Source organism: Triturus cristatus, chromosome 6 (genome assembly GCF_964204655.1).
Source record: "Triturus cristatus chromosome 6, aTriCri1.1, whole genome shotgun sequence".
NCBI lineage: Eukaryota > Metazoa > Chordata > Amphibia > Caudata > Salamandridae > Triturus > Triturus cristatus.
The window spans coordinates 1,501,974,716-1,501,999,833 of NC_140589.1; the positions used below are offsets into that span (position 1 = coordinate 1,501,974,716).

Sequence of the window (25,118 nt, forward strand, 5' to 3'; positions counted from 1 at the left end):
GTAGAACATGCAACTTGTCGTCTGTTACCCCGCTTCCCAGGTCACCCTCCAGGTCTGCAATCTCGGCCTCCACCCGGGTCACCTCCTCCCGCTCGCGCCGCCGGGCATGGGAGATAAAGGAGAGTGCCTCCCCTCTAAGGACTACCTTGAAAGCCTCCCACAGGGAGATGGCCGAAGAGACTGACCCCACATTCTCATCGAAATATCGCTGTAGGGATTTGATCAAATCAGCACGAATGGTGGGGTCACGCAAATACCATGCGTTGATGGGGGCCACCCTGCCATCCCCCCTCGGGAAGACATCGAGATGCAACAACAATGGGGAGTGGTCTGAGATACCCCGCGCTAGATGGCGCACCTCCCCCACCCTCCCTGCGTGGGCCGCCGGGACAAGGATGTAATCAAGCCGCGAGAGGCTACCATGGGCACCCGAGTGGAAGGTGTACTGTCGCAATGCAGGATGCTTTAATCGCCAGCAATCCACCAGGCCCAGCATGTCCAGAAGGCCGGGCAGCCACGCCTGTGCCCGGGGGAGGTCCCTAGGGGGATGGCGATCCATAGACCCAGAGGCTACCGCATTAAAATCCCCTCCAACCACCAGCAGGCCACTCGGAAGGTCCAGAAGGAGGCGCCCCAGGTCCGCAAATGTGGTGGCTTGTAACCCAGGCGGGACGTACACTGATATAAAGATAAACACTCTACCCTCCATTCTTCCCACCAGAACAGTGAAACGTCCCCTCTCATCATGGCGCACCTCATCAATCTCCAACGGGAGCGAGTTCTTGATCATAATACCCACCCCCCGCGAGCCCGAGGTGAAGCCAGAATGGGCCGCCAAACGATATCCCCGCCGGTTCATTGCATGAAAGGAGTTACCTATAAGGTGCGTCTCCTGCAGGAAGACAACATCTGGCGAAATACGTTTTAAGTACTGCAGGACCACACCACGCTTAATCCTATCCCCCAGGCCGTTAACATTCCATGACAACACAGCCAAATCCCTACCCCCCATCATACGTCGAAACAATCGGTCGTCCCCCATCGAGCATCCTAAAAACAACAACATAGTAGCGGGTTTGCCCTGCGGTGCTAACAAACAACACACCCCCCCCACCCCCCGGTCCCAACAAAACTCCCCCCTCCCTGCACCCCTGCATGAGCCCAGACAGCCCCCCCAAAGTGCAGTGTGCCTGTCGCCCCGTAGCTAAAATACTAACTAGTCCCCCAGAGGAGGAGGGAAGCCCCCAACAGACCCCGCCCGACCTCCATAGGAGGGGAAAATACGCAATCAATAAATGGTGAAGGAACAACGTCCAGAGCACGGCCTATGCAGTCACCCCTCAATTCTGCTCCGGCGGGCTCTCCTCGCCAGCCGCGTCCCCCCCGCCCCCCCGGCCCGATCTCCAGGCAGAGTGTCCAGCCAGTCCCCAGCCGCCTCAGGCCGGTCGAAGAAGTGCGTGCGACCATCCACCTCCACCCTCAGCTTAGCTGGAAAGAGCATTGAGTACTTGAGGTTCAGGTCCCTTAGGCGACGTTTAACACCAAGAAAGCTCTGCCGCTGCTTCTGGACCGCCGGGGTAAAGTCTGGGTAGAAATGTACCTCCATGTTGTCAAGCTTGACCGGTCCCTGTTGTCTGGAGGTCTGGAGGATAGCATCTCTGTCCCGGAAATTAAAAATCCGGGCAATGAGAGGCCGCGGCGGGGCACCAGTCTTAGGTCTGCCCCCGGGGACCCGGTGAGCACGCTCCACCGCAAATAGCTTACTCAGCCCCCGGGGCTGGAGATGGTTCAGGATCAACTCTTCCACGAAGAGATCCGCCGCCTCCGCCTCTCGTCCCTCCGGCACCCCCACAATACGGACATTATTCCTCCGGGCCCGACCCTCGGAGTCCTCCAGTCGCCGGTCCATCAGGGCGCTCGCCTGGCCAAGCCGGCGCACCTCCTTCTGGAGGGCCACCACGTCTGTCGTGAGGCTCGTTGTGGTGTGGGCCAGGGAGTCGACTCGGTCGTTTGTTTTGGACAAGTCTGCCCTCACAAGGCTCACATCCACCAGGACCGAGTCTATTTTTTGCGCCAAGGTGTCGAAACGCTGGTCCACCGAGGCCTTCATCTCTGCGATTGCGCCCATGACGTCCCGGAGGGTCAGATCCACCGGATGAGCGGATGCCTCCGTCGGGCCCACCGGGGATGTACGCGATGTCTCCGGAGAACCCTTCTGGAGCGTGTAGCGGTCCATACTGTTGGCCTGGTGCGCCGTGCCACGGCGGGTCGTCTTCACCTTCGCCCGGTCGCCATCTTGTTTGGTGGACATGCTGGCTCCTCCACCGTCGTGCCAAGCACCCCAGACGGGCCGCTATACCAAGTCACGGGTGCCAGGGGGGGGGCAGGGGCGACCACCGAACCGCGGGTCAACCCACCGCCGGTGGGTCAGCCGGGCTCCTGGATAAGGCCACACCACCACACCCCGCTCCGCAGTCCGACCCCGCTTGAGAACTAGGAGGGCGCAAAAGCGAAAGCGAAAGCGCGGGGTACGCCCGTCGCCCAGCCCCGTTCGCCGCTGTTATTCACTTTGTCCCCGGATCGCCCCACTACTCCAATCCGGGGGGCCGGCGAGGAGAAGGCCACAACCTTCGATCGATGCTCCCACCGGCGTCCGGGGTCCGATTCGAGCCCAAAAAACGGGTGGCGCCTCAGCTCCGGTTCCCCAACACAGTCCCCTTAACAAGGACAGGATATCGCCAGGATTAATTCAGGAGGTCACGGAGGTCCTCGGGAGCCTCGCACCTACGCGGCCATCTTGGTTGCGCGCTAGGCTCCTCCTCAAAAGGTAAATATTTCTACATATATTGGAACACACATATTTGGAAATCATAAAAAAATCAGGTCGAAATGAGTTATTTTAACTAATTACTTGGAGGTGGGGATACAAGGGAAGTTAGTTCCTTGACATAATGCAGTATATTGAACAACTATTTAAGTGGTGTTTTTGGGCAGCTTTTGCTGGGATTAACCTTTGTGTCCAGAACTAGGCCTAGGCGGTAAGCTCAGCTCTGTTGGTGCAGTTTGTGGAGTTTTGCCACTCCTTGCCCCACTTTGAGCATGGAGCTCAGCTAAAACTCTGCACTCTGCCGCGATGCAGAGTTTACTGATGTAAACCCTGGCACCGGAGCGCCCACCCACATGCGCAAGTGAACCTCAGTCGCACGCTCACAGTGGAGAAAGTGAAACAATGCGTAGCCTCGGCTAAGGAGACTTTATGCCAAGCTACCCTACCGCACGCTTCAACTGTACCTACCCGGTTGGCTTCCCATAGATACTAGACAGCATGGCCCCAGAGTGGAGCAGAGCAGCGGTGGAGTGCGTCTAATCCGTGCTCTGCCTGTGTACATAGAGCATTAAAGGGCCCACAGCCCTTTGCCATGTACGTGACCGGCTGAGGTGCAGAGGGCTGCGGCCCACGGAGGGGCAGCACTCAGGGCAGCACTTATGCCATCCCCCATGGCTGAGCAGAACTACTACTCTTGGTGAGTGCGGTCTTTGAGATTACCAGTCATTGTCTGGTCAACAACAAGCGAGAACCCATTGTGATGATTATGGAGGCATTTGCTAATTGGTTTGTATCGATTTGGATGGGCGTTACATGGTCAAACAGCCCTTGCAGGGCTTTCCTAGATGATGCAGCAGCTAGCTGACTTAAAGACAGAGGCCCTGCGGGCATTTCATAAACAGATACAAAGGGCAGGAAACACAAACAACGGAAGAATGTAATCTTTCTCAAGCAGCTGCACATGATATATAATCGTTTGCTCAGTAATACGTAAATTGGGACTGTCTACTTTGAGTTGCTTATTGTAAACGTTGTGTGAATGAAATAATTGCAGCAGTTATACAGACATTTTCGAATCCCATTCAGCACACATCAGCAGAGCTGCCGACATTGGAACCGGGAAACCTTGCTCCCGACATAGGCTCAACATTCTGCGATTCTGGGCAGTTCCCTTAATCTCCATGGGCCATATGTATGAAACTTTGGTTTTGCGATTCTCAAATAGCGATTTTTAGAGAATCGTTATTTGAGAATCGCAAAATGCTATGTATGTAGGATTTGCAAATCATTTTGCAAATCCTACATATTCCTTAATTGCGAATTGCAAATTGCAATTCTCAATTAAGGAAACCTCCCCATTCATTCCTATGGGCCTAGAGGCCCATAGGAATGAATGGGAAGACATTCTCAATCTGCGATTCTCAATTAGAGAATCGCAAATTGAGAATGCAATTTCAAGTGTGCCAGGGTGTCAAAAGGACACCCTGTTGCACCCCTGAAATGAGCATGGGTGCACATGTGGCGCACATACATGCCCTAAGGGCATGTGTGTGTGCCACATGCCACTTTGAAAAATGCAAAAATATGCATTTTTGGAAGAAATTGCAAATTACCACCAACCTGTAGTTGGTGGTAATTTGCGATTCCTTAAGGCCAAACTGGCACATACATCAACAATGCCATTTGCGATTCCTTATTAGCGAAAAATAAGGATTCGCTAACAAGGAATAGCAAAAGGCTATGCATGTAGAAATCGCTTACAAAATAGCGATTTCTAAACATTCCTTAATTGCGACTCGCAAATTGCGAGTCACAATTGAGGAATACCTCCCCATTCATTCCTATGGGCCTAGAGGCCCATAGGAATGAATGGGAAGACATTCTCAATTTGCGATTCTCAATTAGAGAATCGCAAATTGCTCATGCAATTTCAAGGGTGCCAGGGTGTCAAAAGGACATCCTGTTGCACCCCTGAAATCTGCATATGAGTACATCTTGCACACACACATGCCCCAAGGGCATGTGTGTGTGTAAAATGGAACTTTGAAAAATGCACTTTAGTGCATTTTTCAAAGTTTTTGCAAATTACCATGAAGTTCAACTTCATGGTAATTTGCTCCCCCTATTAGCGAAATCGCTAATATTTTTACTTTCATGCATTGCATTTAAGGAATCTCAATTTGAGATTCCTTAAATGCAATCGCAATTTAAGTAATCACAATTTAGAGATTACTTAAATTGCGATTTTTGCATTTGGGATCATGCATCCCAAATGCAAAAATACCGGTCGCAAAGGGGCAGATTCTGAGAATCTGCCAGTTTGCGACCGGTTTTTGCTTTGATGCATGTGGGCCAAAATGCACTTTTTTGGTGCTTCTTACACATTGCCTTCAAAGAATCGCAAAATTTGAGATTCCTTAAATGCAATTGCAAAATAAGGAATCGCAAATTTTGCGATTCCTTGTTTTGCACGCAGATTTGCCTTCATACATACCATTTAGCAAAATTGTGATCGCAAACGCCGAAATTCGATTAATTTCGGCATTTGAAATCGCAATTTTGCTTGATACATATGGCCCCATGTGCCTACAAAAAAAGAATGTGTAGACTAACTGGCCCTCATCTATAGCGCTCCACAGTGAAGCATGACGTTCTGCAGCCAGGCTGAGGTTGTGCCGCGAGCCTGAGATGGTCCACGGCGGCTCTACCGACACTTCCTCGAGTGCTGTTTCACGACCACACTAGCAGGACCTTTTTGTCACAAAAAACACAGATACTTGTAGGGTCCCACAAGGCTCGCCCGGTCTCCACTCCTTTCATTTATCACTACCAAGGTCTGCGCAGGTGATTATCAGGCGACACACAGCTTCGAGTGCAGGGCCAGACAAGACGCCATCCTGCACCACCGGAACCAAAGCCTGGGTGCGGGGTGGGACTGCTGGGAGCTCAAGGTCACGAAGACAGGTTTCTAGACTAAACAAATTGCCGTGAGAAATGTTACACCCCATGTTAGGACTAAATGATGGGCCTAAACCAGCATATTTTAAAGAACCTTATGTACAATTACTTGAGTTGCTTGCTTGATATAATCGTTATCTTAACAACTATACTAGAGCTTTTCCTTTGTGCTAAAAGGACTCCCAAAGTTTCAGATAATTATAAAGCAAGAATTAATAGCCCTGAGGTCAGAACAAGAATTCAATGATGAATCATTTGGCTGTGGTACCGAACTGTGAACACAAGGAGCTGTGGCAACCAACAGCAAGAGGCAGGGTACACGACTTGCATTTTTAAGGTACACTTGCTAGCAGCGCAGTTGGTTTTTAAACAACATGACTTTTGATAGAAAAGAGAGCGCTACTGTATCATGGCCATCTGAATACACCCCGTCCCCTCTGAGACAAGAATGTCCCTCCTATAATCTTGCTACGAGGCAATCCGTTCAGAGACATGGGTGCAAGGCACTTCACATGCAGTGCTTTGAAGCAGAAAGTGTTCAATCATTCTTTACATATTCGCTCATGCATGACAGCTTGATATACTGTTCATTCCGCTGCACATTGTGAATCAATGACAGGCTTTCTGAATTCACGGTGGCAGGCCATAAAGATGAAAAACAACATTTGTCAACAACCGGGTTCCCATCACGTGACACGATTGAAGTGATAGTAAACTGCATACCCGCCAAGATCCACAGCAAACACATCTTTCACACAATTCAACTCTTTTGCCAGAAATGTGATTGTTGCAGGCCAAGGGCAGCGTGATTCACTTCTGTTTTGGTAGCATGCTGTCCCTCATGGGAAACCTAAGCAGTGCAGAGAGCACATTAAGAATCTAACACCGCCCAGTAGCGGATCCCACTGAGTTTTTTGGTAACTCCGTGGAATACCAGAGCGAAACTCCGCGAGCTCTGCCCACCCCTACCCAGAACAGGTCTTTTGTAGAATTGGATAGGGATGTATTACACCATTAATAAATCATTCAATATATTTTATTTGTCTTCAATTGCCTTTTTAGGTCGAGCCTAAACAGCGCTTGCGCTGTAGGCAATCTGTTGTATTTACTTTGTTGAGTCTGATGCCTCCTTTGCTTATGTTAGACCTGGCATCCTGGCGTGGTTTCCCCTGACGTTTTGCCTCTCCCTCCTGTATTTTTGACACTGTGCTGGATTTCGTTTTTTCTGGTTTAGATGCTTTGGGCACTTTGCCACTGCTGATCAGTGCCAAAGTGCAAGTGCTCCCTATGTAAATTATTATTGTGATTGGTTATCCATGATTAGCTTATTTGTTTTACCAGTAGGTACCTAGTAAAGTGCACTGAGTGTGCCAGGGCTGGTAATTCAAATGCTACTAATGGGCTTGCAGCACTGATTGTGCCACCCACATGAGTAGCGCAGAAAAGAGGTCTCAGGCCTGCCACCACTGTGCCTGTGTGCAGTTTGTTAACTGCCCTGTTGACCTGGCCAGTGTACCTACATGCCAGGCTTGACCCTTCCCTTTTCTTACACATTGGACACCCCTATGGAAGGCCCAAGGTACCCCCCTAGGCAGGGTACGGTGTATGTGAAAGGTAGGACATGTACTAGTGTGGGTAACATTTCCTGATAGTGAAATACTGCCAATTTCGTTTTTCACTATTGCAAGGCTATCTTGCCCATATGACAGAATGGGGAAGGCTGTGTAACCGGTTTACCTGCATATCTTCCCATAGGTGCAAGATGGAAAATTGGAATTTGGTATCCCTGAACTCAGAATTTAATAACACATCTTTTAGGAAGGATGATTTTTAAATTCTGTGTTTGAAAATAGCACTTTTAGAAAGTGGCGGTTTTCTTATTCAACCTTTCTGTGTGCCTCTGCCTGTTTGTGGATTGACTGTCTGGTTTGAGAGTGACAGGGGCTGGGCTGGCTCCAGGAGTCTAGGTGAGTCAGCACTAGGCTGAATAGACCGATCTGCATTTGGAGTAGTAGGATGAGTAACACCTGGGCCTGAATAGGGCTGTGCCTGCCTTCGACAATGCTGGCTCCACCTCCTGTGGTGTGTCGGATGGCCCTGGCCCACACTCACAAAGGAAGAAGTTGTGCACTGGCAGAGTGCACCCAGAACTGGTTTGGACTGGATACAGGACCCCTCACACAGAGATCAAAGACCTTTGGGGTATAAATATGAGAGCTGAAACTCCTATAAGTCAGACTACTTTGTGATCAAGAGGAATCACTGCCAAAGAAGATCAACTGAAGAGACTGAGGAGAAGTACTGCCCTTGCAGTGTGTCTGGGTTTGGCCTGCAGTTTGCTGTTTCTACTAAAGAGAAGACCAAGGGACTTTACTGTGTGCTGTGTCCCCTGCTTGAAGGACTTTGCTGTGTGCTGTGTCCATCTGAAGAAAAGACTCCAAGGGCCTGAGAAGAGCTGGCCTCTTGTTTCTGAAGTCCCAGGCACAAAAGAACTTCATCCCCAGCTTCCCTGAACTTCCTTGCTGGGAGTTCCAGTCTGCAAGGAAGGCCTGTAACTGTGTGTGAGGCCTTTTTGCTGTTGGGAGTTGGAAGCGCAGCGCTACGAGAGAGAAGCGTGATGCCGCCGCAGCAGCTGCTGTTGCATCATCGAGGAAGCGTGTCACTGCTACCTCTGTTCACCGTCGCATCACCGGAGAAGCGTGCTGCCGCCACAGAGGGTGCCGTCGCATCACCAGAGAAGGGTGTCACTGGGCAGTCGCATCACTCAGGAAGCACGCCACTGCTGATCGCTGCCACAACACCGGAGAAGCGCATCGCAGTCGCTGAGGGTGTCGTCGCATCACCAGAGAAGCATGCCGCAGGGCCTGTCACGGCTCAGAAAACTACCAAGCTATATGCTGGCCCTCTGCAACCAGACTCAATGCTTCAGGATGCCCACTCAAGGCGAACCTGGAAGTTAGCCAGGAAGAAATTAAAAAATGGTATGACCAGCATGCCACTCTGGTCGAATTTCAACCTGGGCAGAAGGTGTGGGTGATGGCGCCAGTGGAGCCTTGTGCGCTCCAAGACAAGTGGACTGGGCCATATGAGGTGGTGGAGTGCAAGAGCGATGTAACGTGTCTGGTTGACTTGCAGTCTACCAGGAACCCTTTGAGAGTCCTACATGTGAACCGCCTCGAGCCACACTTTGAGAGGTCTGATGTGACAATGCTCCTTGCTACAGATGATGGGATGGAGGAGGAAAATGACCCTCTTCCTGACCTTCTGTCAGCAGAGGAACAAGATGGGTCAGTGGATGGGGTGAACCTCTCGCCTGCCCTGACCCCAGAAGAGCAGAGGGACTGTCGCCATGTGTTGGGTCAGTTCGCCTCCCTGTTCTCCCCGACGCCAGGAGTCACCGATTGGTGCGTCCATGATGTGGACACTGGGGACAGTCCACCTGTGAAACAGAAATTTTACATGGTAGCTGACAAGGTCAGCCCAGTGGTCTTAGTACAAAAAGCACTTTTTGTACTAAGACCACTGGGCTAGCCCACGGGCTGCTGGAGGGCTCAATTACCCCTAGCACCAACATCTTGGAAACTTCTTCCTTGATGCTGGCCCTGACCTTGTCAGCTACCAGATGATAATAAACTTACCTGTGAAATACTTACATTTTCATTGTAAAGGCATAATTGTAGTAAAAATATGCATGGTAAAGGCATGCGTGTTAAAGACGCATGCGTGGTAGTGCCTGAGTTGTAATGGAATATGTGGTAAGTACCGTGTTATAAATCCTCTTTCCTGCAAGTTTCCTGCAAATTAAAACAAGACCTAATTTTTCCCTCCTTTCTGGCCAATACGTGTTTCTTCTGTTAACGGTCACACTCCATGAGATTTGCAAACAAAGTCTTGCTTGCCACAACTAGGACAAGAACAGTCACCTATACATACTGCTCTTTTACCATAGAGGCAGCCAAACTGTGGAACTCTCTCCTTCTCCATTTATAGACAGAAACATATTGCTCTGATTCTGAAAGCATGCCATTGTATCTTTTGGCCTTTTACCCTGGTCACTGTTAGATTTTAAAGTTAATCTTCCTAAAGCATCAAGAAACATCTGCATATAGATGATCTACAGATAAATGGTAAATAACATTAAGTAATATAACAGTGAATGGATAACTTATAGAGGAAAGGTGCGTGAATCAGAGGCAAGGAACAAGTCAAACAATATAGCAAAGCTCAGTAAGAGAGCCTGCGTACACAAGCTACCACATTGGCTAGTCTTCGGGTTGCGCTCGAGTCTCTGTCATCTACTTCATACTTAGACTGATATCCATGCTGAGTGTGTGGGGCACTATGCAGCACTATATGGCTTATGAACTGGGGCAGAACCACCCAACTTGGGTGGTTTCCCCTCTCCCCTCCCTCTACCCGCCATCACATTGCAGCAACGGGATGAATTAGACGAGCCAATCACTCTCTTTGAAGTGCAAGAGGCAATCAGAACGTTGGCCACATGGAGAGCCCCTAGCCCAGATGGCCTGCCGGCTGAATACTACAAAGCATAATAGGTCCTGATTGCGGGGAAGGGAAGGCAGAAATCCAGGGTTAAAACTTTCTTTTGTTGTGGGGATGTGGTAAACAGGGTCTCAACATTCCCCTATTTAGGGGTTGTTTTTGATGAAAAGGGCACTTGGAACCCACAAATCAATAGCCGGAGTGTGGCATTTGCTAGGACAGTTTCGGGAGTTAGAGGCTTTGTTAAAAGACTAGGGGCTAGACCAGTTGTAGCCCTACTAAAAGTTTACGAGGCAAAATGTTTAGCTGTCGCAACGTATGGTTGCCAGATATGGGGCTACACCAACCATAATAAAATACAGCTTATTGAAAATAAGTTCCTACGAGACACCCTTTCTGTTCCACAGTCCACTCCGACTTTTTCTACACACACGGAAGTGGGGATTGGTTTTGTGACAGACCTGATTAGAATCGCTCCTCTCCTTTATTGGCTCAAGATTTGGCTGAACAAAGAAATTACTTTAAACCATGTAATATTAAATAACTGCTTAAAACTGGATAATGTAAATAAAATATCATGGTTAGCATACATAAAATCTGGGTTCCAAAAGATAGGTCGCGAGGCCCTCTTCCGATCGCCAGAAACTATCACGAAGAAGGATCTTGCAATGACCAAAACTGCCCTTGAGACCTTATTTTCCTTAGAACGTGAGGAGCTAGAAATGACAAAGCCAATAGTTAGAGCCAATTATGCCCTGATCAGCTCCCCTGGTCCTGAACCATATCTGATTGTTGTGAACGCCTCATACCATCGGTTCCTCCTATTCAGATTTAGGTTTAACTTGGTGCACTTTTCTCTGGGCTTTTTTAAAACCTGGTGCACTGTGGATCGTGCAGAACCCTGCAAATGTGATAATAGTTCGAGACAGGACACTCTACATTTTTTAATGTTCTGTAGTCTTTAAAAGGATTGCAGGAGGAAGTTTTTGCTGCCGATATTGAGGGAGCTGGGTTTTAGACAGGTTAGGCCAGCACTTGTATATTTACTGCAACTAAGTACTCCACGAATTATGTTTCACGTCGCAAGCTTCTTGGTCGCTGCTATGCGTATTAGGAAAAAACTTGTTTTCCCATTGCAGGTTTTAAATTAGATCATTTTTAACATTTTACGTACAAATTTTATAACTGTAGTTTTTACATTATTTATATTGAATATGAAATAGGTCATATTATGATCGGGATTCATGGCATGAATTGTGTGTTTTATTCAAAGTTTTTTAATTGTGTTTGTTAGGATTGTATGTGTCTTTTATGATATTAATTTATCGAATAAAGGAATTTTGACTGACTGACTGGCATACGCCACAGACCTGGTCTCCAATTACTAGCCCTTTATAAAGCCTCCGCCATCATTACATGAATCAATCTTAGTCACCTTGCCAAATTCCGGGACTGGGACTCGGAACTACTAGGCATCACCCATTGGCTCTACTCAATACTCATTTCAAAATCCTAGCGAAAATGTTGGCGGAACGGTTGGCCCCCCTGATCCCTATATTGGTCCACGCTGACCAAAATGGGTTTGTCCCGTCCCGCAGCACGTCCCTAAACCTGCGTCGCTTCTTCTGAGTGAGCACAAACAAAAGTGATGCGGAGAAACAAATATCCTAAAGATTAATAATAGGGTACATTCAATTACTCCTATATACTGGTGCAATGTACCATCATATTAACATATATTTCAATAAGTCACATCCCCAACCTCATTCCAAGTCATACCCACAATTAATTTCTTTTAATTTTTTGTCTGGTTAAGACCAATAATAATTTTTTGGGTCAACTTGAAAAACAAAATCCAACAAAACAAATATGCACCATATACATTAGAAAACATACAGAATTACACAAAAAATAAAAAACTCATTTCCTAACCCCCAAATTTACATAGAAAGTGTCAGTTCCTCCAGTACAATGCGGTCTACTGTGAGGTAATCCTCTGCACGTTAGAGGTACCCTATCCACCTCTAAAACACTTTCTCTGTGTGCGTGTCCATTATTACATTTTATTCGATATTCAATGGATTCCTCCTTTTCCGATTGTCAACGCGTTTCAGCCCTATTAGTTGAGCCTCATCAGGACAGGGGTGTAAAGAACAACTTAAAGTACAATTTCACAATATATCAATAATCTTACTGCATCCCAAGATACATACGGACAAAAAAAACTCAGGGTTCTAGTGAAAAGCCCCAACAAGTGCTTAAAAACACACTTAAGTCTGGTGACGGGAAATGAATCCCACAGGAATCAAAAGAAGGAAAGTAAACACCACACGTGTACATGCCAATTCAATATAATATAAAAAAAGAAAGATTTTTTTTGTAGAACATCCAAACGTTAAAGTGCATCCAACCACCAAGTGCTCGAATCAAATCAGAAATAGAACAAGCATTAAAAATGCAATATGTCTTGACTTTCATTAAGTTAAAGCCATTTGCTTTGCTATACAATACCATTAGCAAAGCAAATGGCTTTAACTTAATCAAAGGCGAGACCTATTGCATTTTCGATGCTCGTTTTCCTTTTGGTTCTAGTTCTAATCTTATCTCTCACCTCGCTTCAGGTTTCCTTGTTCTTCTACGGCCTTGAATCTTTTTCAAATGGATATCGCCCCATTGGGTACTCTTCCCCCCCGCTGACGTGTTTTCTTATTTATCTAAGCACCCACGAGGTCACCCCGGGGTCAGTCCTCATTTCAAACTCTCAGATTTCTTCTGCTCAACGAGATGTCAGATTTGCATCTTTATCGCCCCGCCTCCTCTCACCCCTTTGAAAAATCTTCCCTGACCAGACCCCACAAAAGAGATGTCTCTTGTGCCCCGTTCCCTAGAACCCAACTTTCAACAGAAAACCCCACAGCGGGAACCCCAGCGACTGCTTGTCCCACCAACAGCAGACCAAGGAGAAGCCACGAGAGCTCCTAAGATGCAGAGTGGTAGCAAAGGAGGGGTGGGAAAACAAGAACAGAGGAGGGTAGAAAACATGAGAAAGGGTAGTAAGAAGGAGGAAAGAAAACGAGAGAAGAGGTGACACAAGGGCTGGGAAAGATGAAGTAAAAAGGAGAGCCAGACAAAGGAGTGAAGAAAATGAGGGGGCGAGAAAGAGAATTATAAACCGAGAAAGGTGAGGGGCAAAAACAGGGGGGGAGGGGATGTAAGAATAGGTGAGGTGAGGGAATGGAAGGTGGGGGTCGGCAGGGAGGAGAGCGGGAGGAGTATGGATGGACACAGCGTCCCGAAAAGAGGAAAGGGGGCGGACACTACGGACATAGCAAGTGCAATGGAGGTGGGAGGGGGCCACGGAAAGAAAGCCTGCAGAGGGGTGGAGATGTTGGTACCAGGAAGTAGAGAGGGTGGTAGGAAAGGGTGAGAGGAGGGAGCAAAAGAGAAGAGGTATGGAATGAATGAGGCAGAAAGTGAGAAGAGGAGAAGAAAGTGAGGCAAACTAAGATAGGTAGAAGAGTAGGGAGAACTACAGTAAAAAGAAGATAGCCTTAGGAGGCATTGGGAATTATTTATTATTTTGCTGAATTTATTTAATTTCTTTATTTCCGGGGGAAACTGAAGATCTGCCAGAGATCACAATGCGTACTTGTACCGACGACACAGGGACTCTGCCTTGGTTACCCAGTTTCAGAGCAGGCTGCTCTACCTCCTTCACCCTGGAAGGAGGTTCTCCGTGCCAAGGCAGACATTGGCAACTATGCAACTCGTTGCGTATATAATCTTTGTAATGCACCGTTAGACATTTTGAATCCGTATTGTGTTTGTACCTGAAGGTGTAAGTAGCAAAGCAGTCCTTTCACATTCCCCATAGTGTGGTGAACTGCCGTTTATGGACACCACATTGGAGGGGTCAGCAGACACCCCTACCCTACCCCTACTCCCCCACGGGGACAGCTTGATTATACTTCTTAATCCTTCAGCTTCCCGTGGAATGCACGCTCCCTGCTTTATGGAGCAGTGCATTCCAGCAGTGAAGCAGTGCCATCTGGTGGTCAAAATACCTGACTCTTTTGCAGATGTATCTTAAAAATAAAATCAGCATGAAATTCCTTCCGTGAACACAACACATACAGTGGTCCACACCACGGGGAAAACCATGTGCATGATCGTTGGTGTTAGTGTAAACAGAAACAGTGGAGCAATGGCAACTGGTGGCCTTAATGCCTCCTGGCGCAATAGAGGATTGCCGAATATTATGTGCACCAATGTTAGTGCACACGTAAGCAGCACCAAGTTTGTCGGGGAGAGGGGGGGCAACCTTATTTGTGACTGGTTGGAACGTTTTTCACCCCTCGTTCACTCATCTAAGCGCTCCACAGTAATATGCCACAAAGCCACGCTACGTGCACTTGAGCATCATTGGTGTTTGATAACGTAAACGAAGCACTTTCAACTATGAGCCGCCATTTACTATATGGAAAAAACCTCTTCAAACAAACTACCACGAGGCCAAACTCCTAGCAATATTTTCTCCCCCACTGCTGGATAACACAAGCGCGGCCCGTCATGGGACGGACAGAAGATGTGCACTCGGGGACTGCCTTTAATGGCGGCGAAAAAAAAAGTCCCCAGTGTATCACGCCACCAGTAAAGCATCCAATCCCCTCGTGCACATCTTCTGTCTCGTTTGTCTCCCCACCTGCATGCTGGAATCGTATTGATTCCAGAAGGCCTCTGCATGGCAGAGCAGCGCATGCGCTGCTTTCGCCAGGCCGAGACCTAAAAAGGATATACCGATCCATTGCCACCCTAGTGTGAGTTCTGCTACTGAGTCGCCTACTCCACAAGGAGCCACCTATAAATGGTGTCCTGCCTGGGGAGTAAAACACTTACTTCTAAAAACTGCCTTAGAATTGCCGGTGCATGAATTCAAAGCGATTCTTAGCGTGGAAAATGTAATAACAGATGCTCGAATACTGCCCCACTTCTAAGGCCAAAACAATCTACGTCATATAACTAATATCAATATGGCAATATAGTGCAGATTAGCAGAAGTGTTGCGCTTAACAGTGTACCTGAAAATTCCTCAAAGTGGGTGCACCGCCGGTGGCGGGCTCTTATTGGACAACACAATGCCCGGTGAATTTCTCAATTGCAAAAATAAGCCTTGATGGACAGAATGCAGAACAATGTCATACATTCACCCCAGTACATAGATCTGGGCCTAAATCCATCGTTTTTTGCTCACCATGCCATTCCAGTTTGGACCCAGCCATATGCAAATCATTCTTGACCCTGTGCCCAATGGGAACAGTCCAGCCCGAACTGCCAGGCCAGGTCCTCCCTGGACTGGAAGCAAGCATCCTAGAACCGGTTTCGGGGTTTCACCCCTCTTCAGCGAGGATAGCTTGATTCCAGTGGCATGGAGAGCACGGGACTCACGTCTGAGCATACCCGTCCCACTCGGGGTGACAATTGCAAAAAGAACCATTGATGGACAGAATGCAGAACAATGTCATACATTCACCCCAGTACAGAGATCTGGGCCTAAATCCATCGTTTTTTTGCCCCCCATGCCATTCCAGTTTGGAACCAGCCATATGCAAATCAGTCTTGTCCCTGTGCCCAATGTGAACAGTCCAGCCGAAACTGCCAGGCCAGGTCCTCCCTGGACTGGAAACAAGCATCCTAGAACCGGTTTTGGGGTTTCACCCCTCTTCAGCCAGGATAGCTTGATTCCAGTGGCATGGAGAGCACGGGACTCACGTCTGAGCATACCTGTCCCACTCGGGGTGACAATTGCAAAAAGAACCATTGATGGACAGAATGCAGAACAATGTCATACATTCACCCCAGTACAGAGATCTGGGCCTAAATCCATCGTTTTTTTGCTCACCATGCCATTCCAGTTTGGACCCAGCCATATGCAAATCAGTCTTGACCCTGTGCCCAATGGGAACAGTCCAGCCCGAACTTCCAGACCAGGTCCTCCCTGGACTGGAAACAAGCATCCTAGAACCGGTTTCGGAGATTCACCCCTCTTCAGCCAGGATAGCTTGATTCCAGTGGCATGGAGAGCACGGGACTAACGTCTGAGCATACCCGTCCTACTCGGGGGGACAACTGCAAAAAGAACTATTGATGAACTTAAAGCAGAACAATGTCATACATTCACCCCAGTACAAAGATCTGGGCCTAAATGCATCGTTTTTTTGCTCACCATGCCATTCCAGTTTGGACCCAGCCATATGCAAATCAGTCTTGACCCTGTGCCCAATGGGAACAGTCCAGCCCGAACTGCCATGCCAGGTCATCCCTGGACTGGAAACAAGCATCCTAGGACCGGTTTCGGGGTTTCACCCCTCTTCAGCCAGCATAGCTTGATTCCAGTGGCATGGAGAGCACGGGACTCACGTCTGAGCATACCCATCCCACTCGGGGTGACAATTGCAAAAAGAACCATTGAAGGACAGAATGCAGAACAATGTCATACATTCACCCCAGTACAGAGATCTGGGCCTAAATCCATCGTTTTTTTGCTCACCATGCCATTCGAGTTTGGACCCAGCCATATGCAAATCAGTCTTGACCCTGTGCCCAATGGGAACAGTCCAGCCCGAACTGCCAGGCCAGGTCATCCCTGGACTGGAAACATGCATCCTAGAACTGGTTTCGGGGTTTCACCCCTCTTCAGCCAGGATAGCTTGATTCCAGTGGCATGGAGAGCACGGGACTCACGTCTGAGCATACCCGTCCCACTCGGGGTGACAATTGCAAAAAGAACCATTGATGAACAGAATGCAGAACAATGTCATACATTCACCCCAGTACAGAGATCTGGGCCTAAATCCATCGTTTTTTGCTCACCATGCCATTCCAGTTTGGACCCAGCCATATGCTAATCAGTCTTGACCCTGTGCCCAATGGGAACAGTCCAGCCCGAACTGCCAGGCCAGGTCCTTCCTGGACTGGAAACAAGCATCCTAGGACCAGTTTCGGGCGTTCACCCCTCTTCAGCCAGCATAGCTTGATTCCAGTGGCATGGAGAGCACGGGACTCACGTCTGAGCATACCCGTCCCACTCACGGCGACAATTGCAAAAAGAACCATTGATGGACAGAATGCAGAACAATGTCATACATTCACCCCAGAACAGAGATCTGGGCCCAAATTCATAGTTTTTTTGCTCACCATGCCATTCCAGTTTGTTCTGCATTCTGTAGGAACTGCATCATGAGTGAGTATCTTGCTGCGTTGGAAACAGCTGGACTACAGACACTAGTCAACCTCAACAGAGACGGGCAGTGGTTAACATTTATGGCGCTAGCGACAGATCATGGGCTCCCTCAGGGACAGTTTCTGCTTCATGCCTCCATGATCGTGGAGCTGAGGGTGCGATGGGGTGACATATCGCGGGAACTGGCAATCCATAACACTATCCAATACACTCAGACCATGGGTGTGGGGAGGCGCCTTATTAAGTGGTTTGCTGACTCACTGCACACACACACAGCACACTGACTGACTTTACTCAGGAGTCGCTGGGATGTTCCCTTACAATGTCCCAGTACTGACAAAGAATGGGAGAACGTTCTGCAGGGGCCAGTTCATATACACAGAAATGTTAGATTCCACCTCCTACAGCTCTATATAATCCACAGGGCATATCTTACACGGGAAAACATAAACAGATATTTTCACCGCACAGACGCCCAATGTCCCCGCTGTCAGCTTGTGAATGCTGATCTTATTCACATGTTGTGGGGCTGCGCTGCTTTGGCCACCTACTGGTGAACGGTCACCACTCATCTCTCACTGCACTGAATGCACAGTGGTAAACACTTGGGAGATTTGCATCTAGGCCTAAACCGTAGACCCAAACAATGCAAGGAGTCATTGTGCTTGATAGATCTGGGCCTGATTATCACCAAGCAGCTGGTCACCAGGTGATGGAAAAACCCAGAGCCTCCATCCTGGGAAGTGTGGCACTGCTCCTTTACAAACTGGGTGCGGGCTGAGAGCGTAGCACTGAGGCGAGAAGATGCTCTGGGCCTGCGCAAAATCCCAATGGGATGTAATGCTTATGGACTCTCAAAAACCTTGACAGGGGTACTGCTCCTCCATCCAGGAAACAATAACAGCGCCTGTAGGAACCGGGTCTGGCCCTACATAGACATCAATAACTAACACACCAACTAAAATGACCATCTGTGCCCCTGATACCCAACCCCTAGTTGCTCAACACTACGTGCACTCCGCATTAAGGCGAAATGCTGGCCGCCAGGGTTCTAGAAATGGGTACAAAAACCTACCATATTGCTAGGCATGTAGATTGATACTCTTGTATACTCTAACTCCACATGTTAGCCTCCCCCCATCCGTATGCACAACTGTGTCACATTCAGGCCATTAATGGGCATAGCCTTACTCTGTCGCTACGCACATGGACCCTTTTAAATAGGCCCGCAAGTAACATTCTCTCAACACTTCCCACCGCGGAACAATGGTAAATAGCATTCAAGGAGCTTAACCAACATTCTACTCTTCCTCAAATGTGTTTAAAAAAATCTATTACATCCTGTTATTACCACAACAAACTACTTCACACAGACCAAATTTCATCCCCCTGCCCCAAAGAGGGATGAAATTATTTCCCTCCTTTGCCATTCTAAACCGGACTACATAGCCACAAGATAATACAGAGATATTTTCCTACAAGTTCCCTCCAACAATCTCAAGACATTTTCACTCACTGTAATCCTGCATATATTCCATCAAACTGATCATTGACAAACTCACTTAATTAAGATTAAACCACAAATCCTCCAAACCATCTATTTCCAATTTAAACCTTAAAAGAACAAATATTTGGATGAAAAATGTTATTCCTGTTTGAAAGTCGACATGAACCTCCTTGTCCTAAGACAACAAAAGTAGTGTAAAAGCCAATTTTTCAATCTTAAATCCCAAAATGACTGGGCCAACAATTGTTCCAAGAAACTCTTCATTTGAATTTGACTGAAGTGCCATTTCTAAAAAAAAAAGAAGCTGTTATCAACCTCCCATATCCAGTCATCACACCCCAAGAATTCTCACTAGCTTCAATCTTTTTAATACAAAAACTGATAAAATACATTTTGGGACTCAGGACTGTCACTTGGTCTGCCTTTTACAACACAATCAGCTAAGCATTTAAAAAAATAATTTCTTAAATGATGCTCACAACCAAATCTCTTGTTTCCATCCCACTTAATAAAGTGAAATTCTACTTTAAGGTACATCTGTCATCTCCCTGGCAAAATAAATCACCTCATTAATTCAAATGCTGTTGATGTTTCCCGTGCACTCCAGATATGAAAAAACAAACTATCAAAGCTACTATTCTTATTACTAACTCCCCTTACATTATGTGATTACTGAATGGTCTTGACACACTGTTCTAAGAGCCAACTTCTGTTTTGGCCAATATTAATTCAGGTTCTTGATTATACTTATAACATTCTATTCGGCAGAGAGGTATGTCTCGTTGACCTTTCAGGGGCAATCAATGCCACAGACCATAGTTTGCAAATCAATATTTTCTACATCCGGCCATGTGTAGAGAGAAAAGGACATAGAAAAAGGCCTCCAAATTAATATCTCTTTCAATGCAAATGAAAGAGCCAGATGCCATAGCCTATTACCCATGTTCAGCATGATTTGCATTGAGCTACTCAGAGGTTTCATTGTGGGCATGGATGTCTCCTCACATCAACATGCTGAAATAACAAGCTTTCCCTGAAAACATTAGTAGTCCATGGCATCCCTAACTTCAATGCTTATCTCTCTAAAACTATGTGGTGGATGCTGAGCCACTACCAAAAATTCAACCATTTGAAACTCAATTCTTATAGTGGCCTAAAAATCATAACTCTACTCCAAACGTGACAGTTTGAGCTGTCTATGAATGTCAACCCTCCCCATGAGTCACATACAAAATTACTGGGTTTCAAAATTTATTCTAACCACTTTTTCTCCACTAAAACCTTGCAAAATCTCTTCACCATTGACTTTGAATCTCTCATCCCAATAATAAAAATTGCAGGGCTATGGTGCAGGCGTTCATTCTATCCAGAATAAGCTCTGGAATTTCCTGATGAAAGGACTACTTAGACCCACCCTGCTTGCCCCCCACACATCTACACCTCACATCCTCATCACACCTGCTACTTCAATCACCTTTTATACTACCATACTGTTCAATACTAGCAATCTTTTTATATACATCTCAGTAGGAACATCTGTAAGAGTAGGTCTTGTGATAGCTGTGTGGATGTATGGCTCACATAGGTAGTATTATGTTCACCATACTGCTTTGCCAATGCTGTACCCCTTTGTCTGGCCCTTTATCTTGGTATATTGGGGCCTACTAGTTTCTAGTTATATCTTACAATATGTCTTCCACAGATCATTGCTCCAGGAGTTGAGGAAATTGTTTTCAATCCAGGGAAACTGAGGGGCATCTGCCTATTGTCAAATGTACTCCAAGGAATGGACACTGCAAATTTCTGGGGCAATGATATCCGGAAGAAATGTTTATAAGATATAATTAGGAGCCTTATAAAGATATTTTCTTACAGAGAATTGGAGGTGTGGTCATCCATTTAGTAATTGATAACCCAGCACCTACCACATAACAATATTAGATGGGGAAATGATCGAAAACTAAAACATAGAAATTGCATTATTTACTAGTCAGAGACTTTGATGTCATGATGAAGGTGGCTGACCCCTTGGGCACTTGGAAGGATGGCCAAAATATGATGATGTTAGTGAGGATGAGAGGGTGATGGACAACCCTCTGGCATCATCCATTTATCTGCTTCTAACCCTATCAGGACATCTGCTAATAAAAATATTTTTGGATAGCCCTTGATTTAACAGTTCTTTTACTCTAACACTTGGCAATCCTTTGGAGGTGCATTTTTATTAAAACAAAACCTTGCTCCCATGCATAGTGCTAGTGCCCACCTCGAACTAAACCATCCTAAGGTGTGGGATGACCAATGATGAAGCAGGTCTGATTTGGATGAGGGCCTTACATGTCACAGACATCACTCTCTCTGAGTGGAAAGGTTAATTATTGTACAGAACCTGGCCTTTTATTTGTGTGTTTTCTTAAATAGACACCTTATATCATACCTTTAAACCTAGAAGATATATATTCGAATTATTCTTATGTTTGGGTCTCCATTACTCAAGAGGAAAAGAACTTCACAGAAGTTGTTACTAAAAATGTAATAGTACTGAAATATCATTTTCTCTCCAAATTAGGTGTCTGGTCGATTTGAACAGATCAAACAATGCTAGGAATATTAGCAACACAGAAATACGAAACACTGAATTGATTTTGTTCTTTGGATTCAATGTAAAAAACTTGAATTGCCCAAAGTGTAATTACTTCTCACAATAAGAGGAATTTGTCAATGGTAATCTTGTTGAAATTGCCTGTACAACATAAAAAATACCTCCAACTAAAGAATCAGTAAATGATAGAAAGTAAAATAAATAAGTGTGAATGCTACTCACATTTTCACATCGTAAACACACTTCGTTCATACCGTCTGCAACTGGTAGTAAAAGTTTGATTCCAAATTTTTTTGCTGCCACATTTACATCTGGTACAATTTCACATCCTGAGTAAGAGGTGAAAACAATTAGAAACATCACAGATAATTTTCATTCTATTCAAATGGCAACATTTTGTACACAGATTTTGATGACATCACTCGAAAGCAGGTGTCTTCACCAGCAACCATTAGTTCACAGACACCTTCAGAGTAGCTCACAGACTTGATTTTATTTTCAAATATGCACAGGGTCACATTTTCCTTTTAAAGTTAAGCAAATGCTGTGTTTTTTGTACATTTATATCTTCAGGCTGCAGATAGCAGGCCTGATAATGAACTGGAATTAAATTTATGACCCAGGGCACAGAGGTGAAGAACTGAAGCACTGAGGTTTTTACATCTTAAATAAAAGTCCTTGTCAACTCTGTATTGGAGACTGAGAACAAAATTATGTTTCTGAATGCTTTTAAATGGGAGAACATTAAAATGAAGAGTTTAACTAATGATTAAGTTAACTCTTCATTTTAATTGTATCCCATTTCAAGGTGTTGTATTTACAAACAGGCCTCTTGCTCCCAGTGGTCAGTAGACACTGTCATATTTATAACTGAAACATACTATCATTGTTTTCAAATGGGAGAAATTTAAAGTGGATACAAATATTTCTATGAAACACCGAGTCAATGTTTTTCTCCAATTTCAAATAAGCTAATTACGTCTTAGACTTTTATGAAGCCTGTTTCTTCACTTTCAATTCCTCCTATTTAAACAAAATGGCTGTATTCTTCTGTTATAAATATGACATTGTGGCTACAAGCCACGGGGCGCAAGATTCCTGCTGTTTGTCAATGCACCACTTTGAAATAGGTGAACATTTAAATTATGAGTTTTATGGAATCCATATAAGCCGAAAGTTAACTCTTAAGTTTCATTTTCTCCCATTTCAAATTGGTTAATACACACACACCAGGTATCTTGCTCCCAGTGGCTGGTACATCAATTTTTTAAGAGGGAGAAATCAAAAGAGGAGAACAATGTTCCATGTTCTGAACATTTTTTGCAGAACATTTTTCTGCACTTTAAATTTCCCCTAATTAATAAAAAGGTTGTATGTTTGTCTAATACAAGCAACAGTGCCACATGACGAAAGGTCCTCTGCTACAAGTGAATACAACAGAGACTTTCATTCACCCATACAAATATATCCCATTCATACGCAAACAGGTTCATACATTCCACAAAAACCACGCTCTCACTGACAAACATGGCAGCTCTGTTATAATTCCCACAGTCAAAGTATTTTGTTCAAACCTTAGTCTTCGGCTGTATGGACATTAGGCTTAGATTCGATGATACTGGGCGTGGGGATGTCTGGTACATTGTGTGAGTGGCTTGGCCTTCATCAGCTCACAATGATTTTCACTGGTCAGAAGTAGCTCTCAATACAGAAAAGGTCAGAGACCCCTGCTCTAAAGTGAAAGGGACAGTTTAGACCTAGGTTTCGGGCTACATTTCAAAAGACCCTAGCATTTAGGATGCTTTACTGGAACACCTTTACTGCATATCTTGGAAGAAGAATATAAAAATAAATATTATTCTTTACCTGGTGAAGGACACAAGGGGCTGATTCACAAAGGGTTTTTCTGTGAGCAGTGGTCTTACTGTAGAACTAGGTGTGGCTTGAAATGAGTTTCCAGTAGTAGGATATAGAGATCTAATATAAGGCCTTATGTAGATTTTGGCAGACGGGATCCTCCATCATAAATGTGGTGTATGACTTGTTTGATGTATTACAAGTGGAATAAAGCATATGACATTTCTAGTACAGTGGAAGGGATATCTGCAAGGCTTGGATGGAGTATCCAACCCCCAAACTCTAAATAAGGGCCTACGTTTTGTATACTATGGGTATGTTAATGTAGTTTACTTTGAAAATTAGTTAAAGATTTTTTACAGTCATGAACCCAAATTTCATACAACTAATACATGTATAGGTCATTATATTTGTATGCAATTGTCATATGAACACAGATCACAGTCCCTTAATTATTTATGAATTTGTTTGCAATTTTTACTGTAGGATAACACATGCTGCCTCACAATCATTTTTAATGCTTTTATATAAGGTTGCACAAGCAATCACAGAGCATTGCGACAAAGGGGGTTAGAGATACCAAATAGTGAACTGGTGATAATTTTGGTCAAAGGGCTGGGTTTCATTTGACCATCTATTGCAGCTTCTAGAATTAGATTCTTAATCAGAAGGATGATGCCCGGGTTGAAAATTGAGGAAGGTTGCAGGGATTGCTGATCGAGGTCTGTGGTAAAGGTGCAGCTAAATTGACTACTTATATAACAATTAAATAGTCCGAGTTTGATGGAATACTTCATTGAAAACATCAGATTTCAGCATTTTTCTAAAGATAGCAAGGTAATTTGCATAAGTTATCCCGTTTAGAAGATGAATGTGAAATTTCAAGTGGTCAAATAGAGAAAGTGGACAAGTCAAGGACTGAAGAGATTTATGAACATTACACAATATGTCCTTTACATTCAAAAGAAGTAATAGGAAGCAGCATTGAGTTATTTCAAATGAAAAAAGCAGAGGAAACTCCAATGAGTGTATGGGAGAAGAGCTTGGAAGCTCGTTGCTTCCCACAGCTGTTTCCTACTGGAGAAGGTGGACGATATGATGACCGACCTGTACGGATTCCAGCTTCAGAATATCGGTCAACAAGATTATATTCTGAAGATCCTAGATTTCGACAGTGCATTCCATACATATTTCACCTTTTGTTTGAAAGTGATCTATCTTCTCTGTTGTATGCAGTGAACAACATACTTAAAACTGGAGTTCATCAATCACGTCTTTCTGCGAAATAATTTGTGGAGAAAGTTAAGAAACAGATGAAAATTTAGAAGCACAGTTAATCAATTTGATGGCATGTCAACGTGGAACAAATGAGTATTGGTATCGTCGTCATGGAGAACTCAAGTGTATGTTACGGAACTTAGGTACACCAACATGGTTTGTCACAAAGTATGCATGGGAAGATTTGCTTGAGTTTCTAAGAGAAGTGAATTCCAATATAAAAAATGTCGAAATAAGAACTCCTGGTGAACTGTGTTCATTGGATCCTGTAAATGTGTGCAGATATTTCAATCATAGGTTTCAAGCTATGATGTCTTTTATCTGCAATAAAAAGAATCCACCTCTT

The 25,118-nt window shown here is 45.4% G+C and overlaps 1 protein-coding gene across 2 annotated transcripts in view; it reads right to left on the reverse strand.

The window, feature by feature from the left end:
- Positions 1-25,118, reverse strand: part of FERMT1 (FERM domain containing kindlin 1) — a 283,134-nt gene that overhangs the window by 64,059 nt on the left and 193,957 nt on the right. For both annotated transcript variants that reach the window (XM_085612639.1, XM_085612638.1), the window contains one exon: positions 21,860-21,966. In XM_085612639.1, the coding sequence (XP_085468765.1) occupies positions 21,860-21,966 (107 nt within the window). The remainder of the gene's footprint in view (positions 1-21,859; positions 21,967-25,118) is intronic.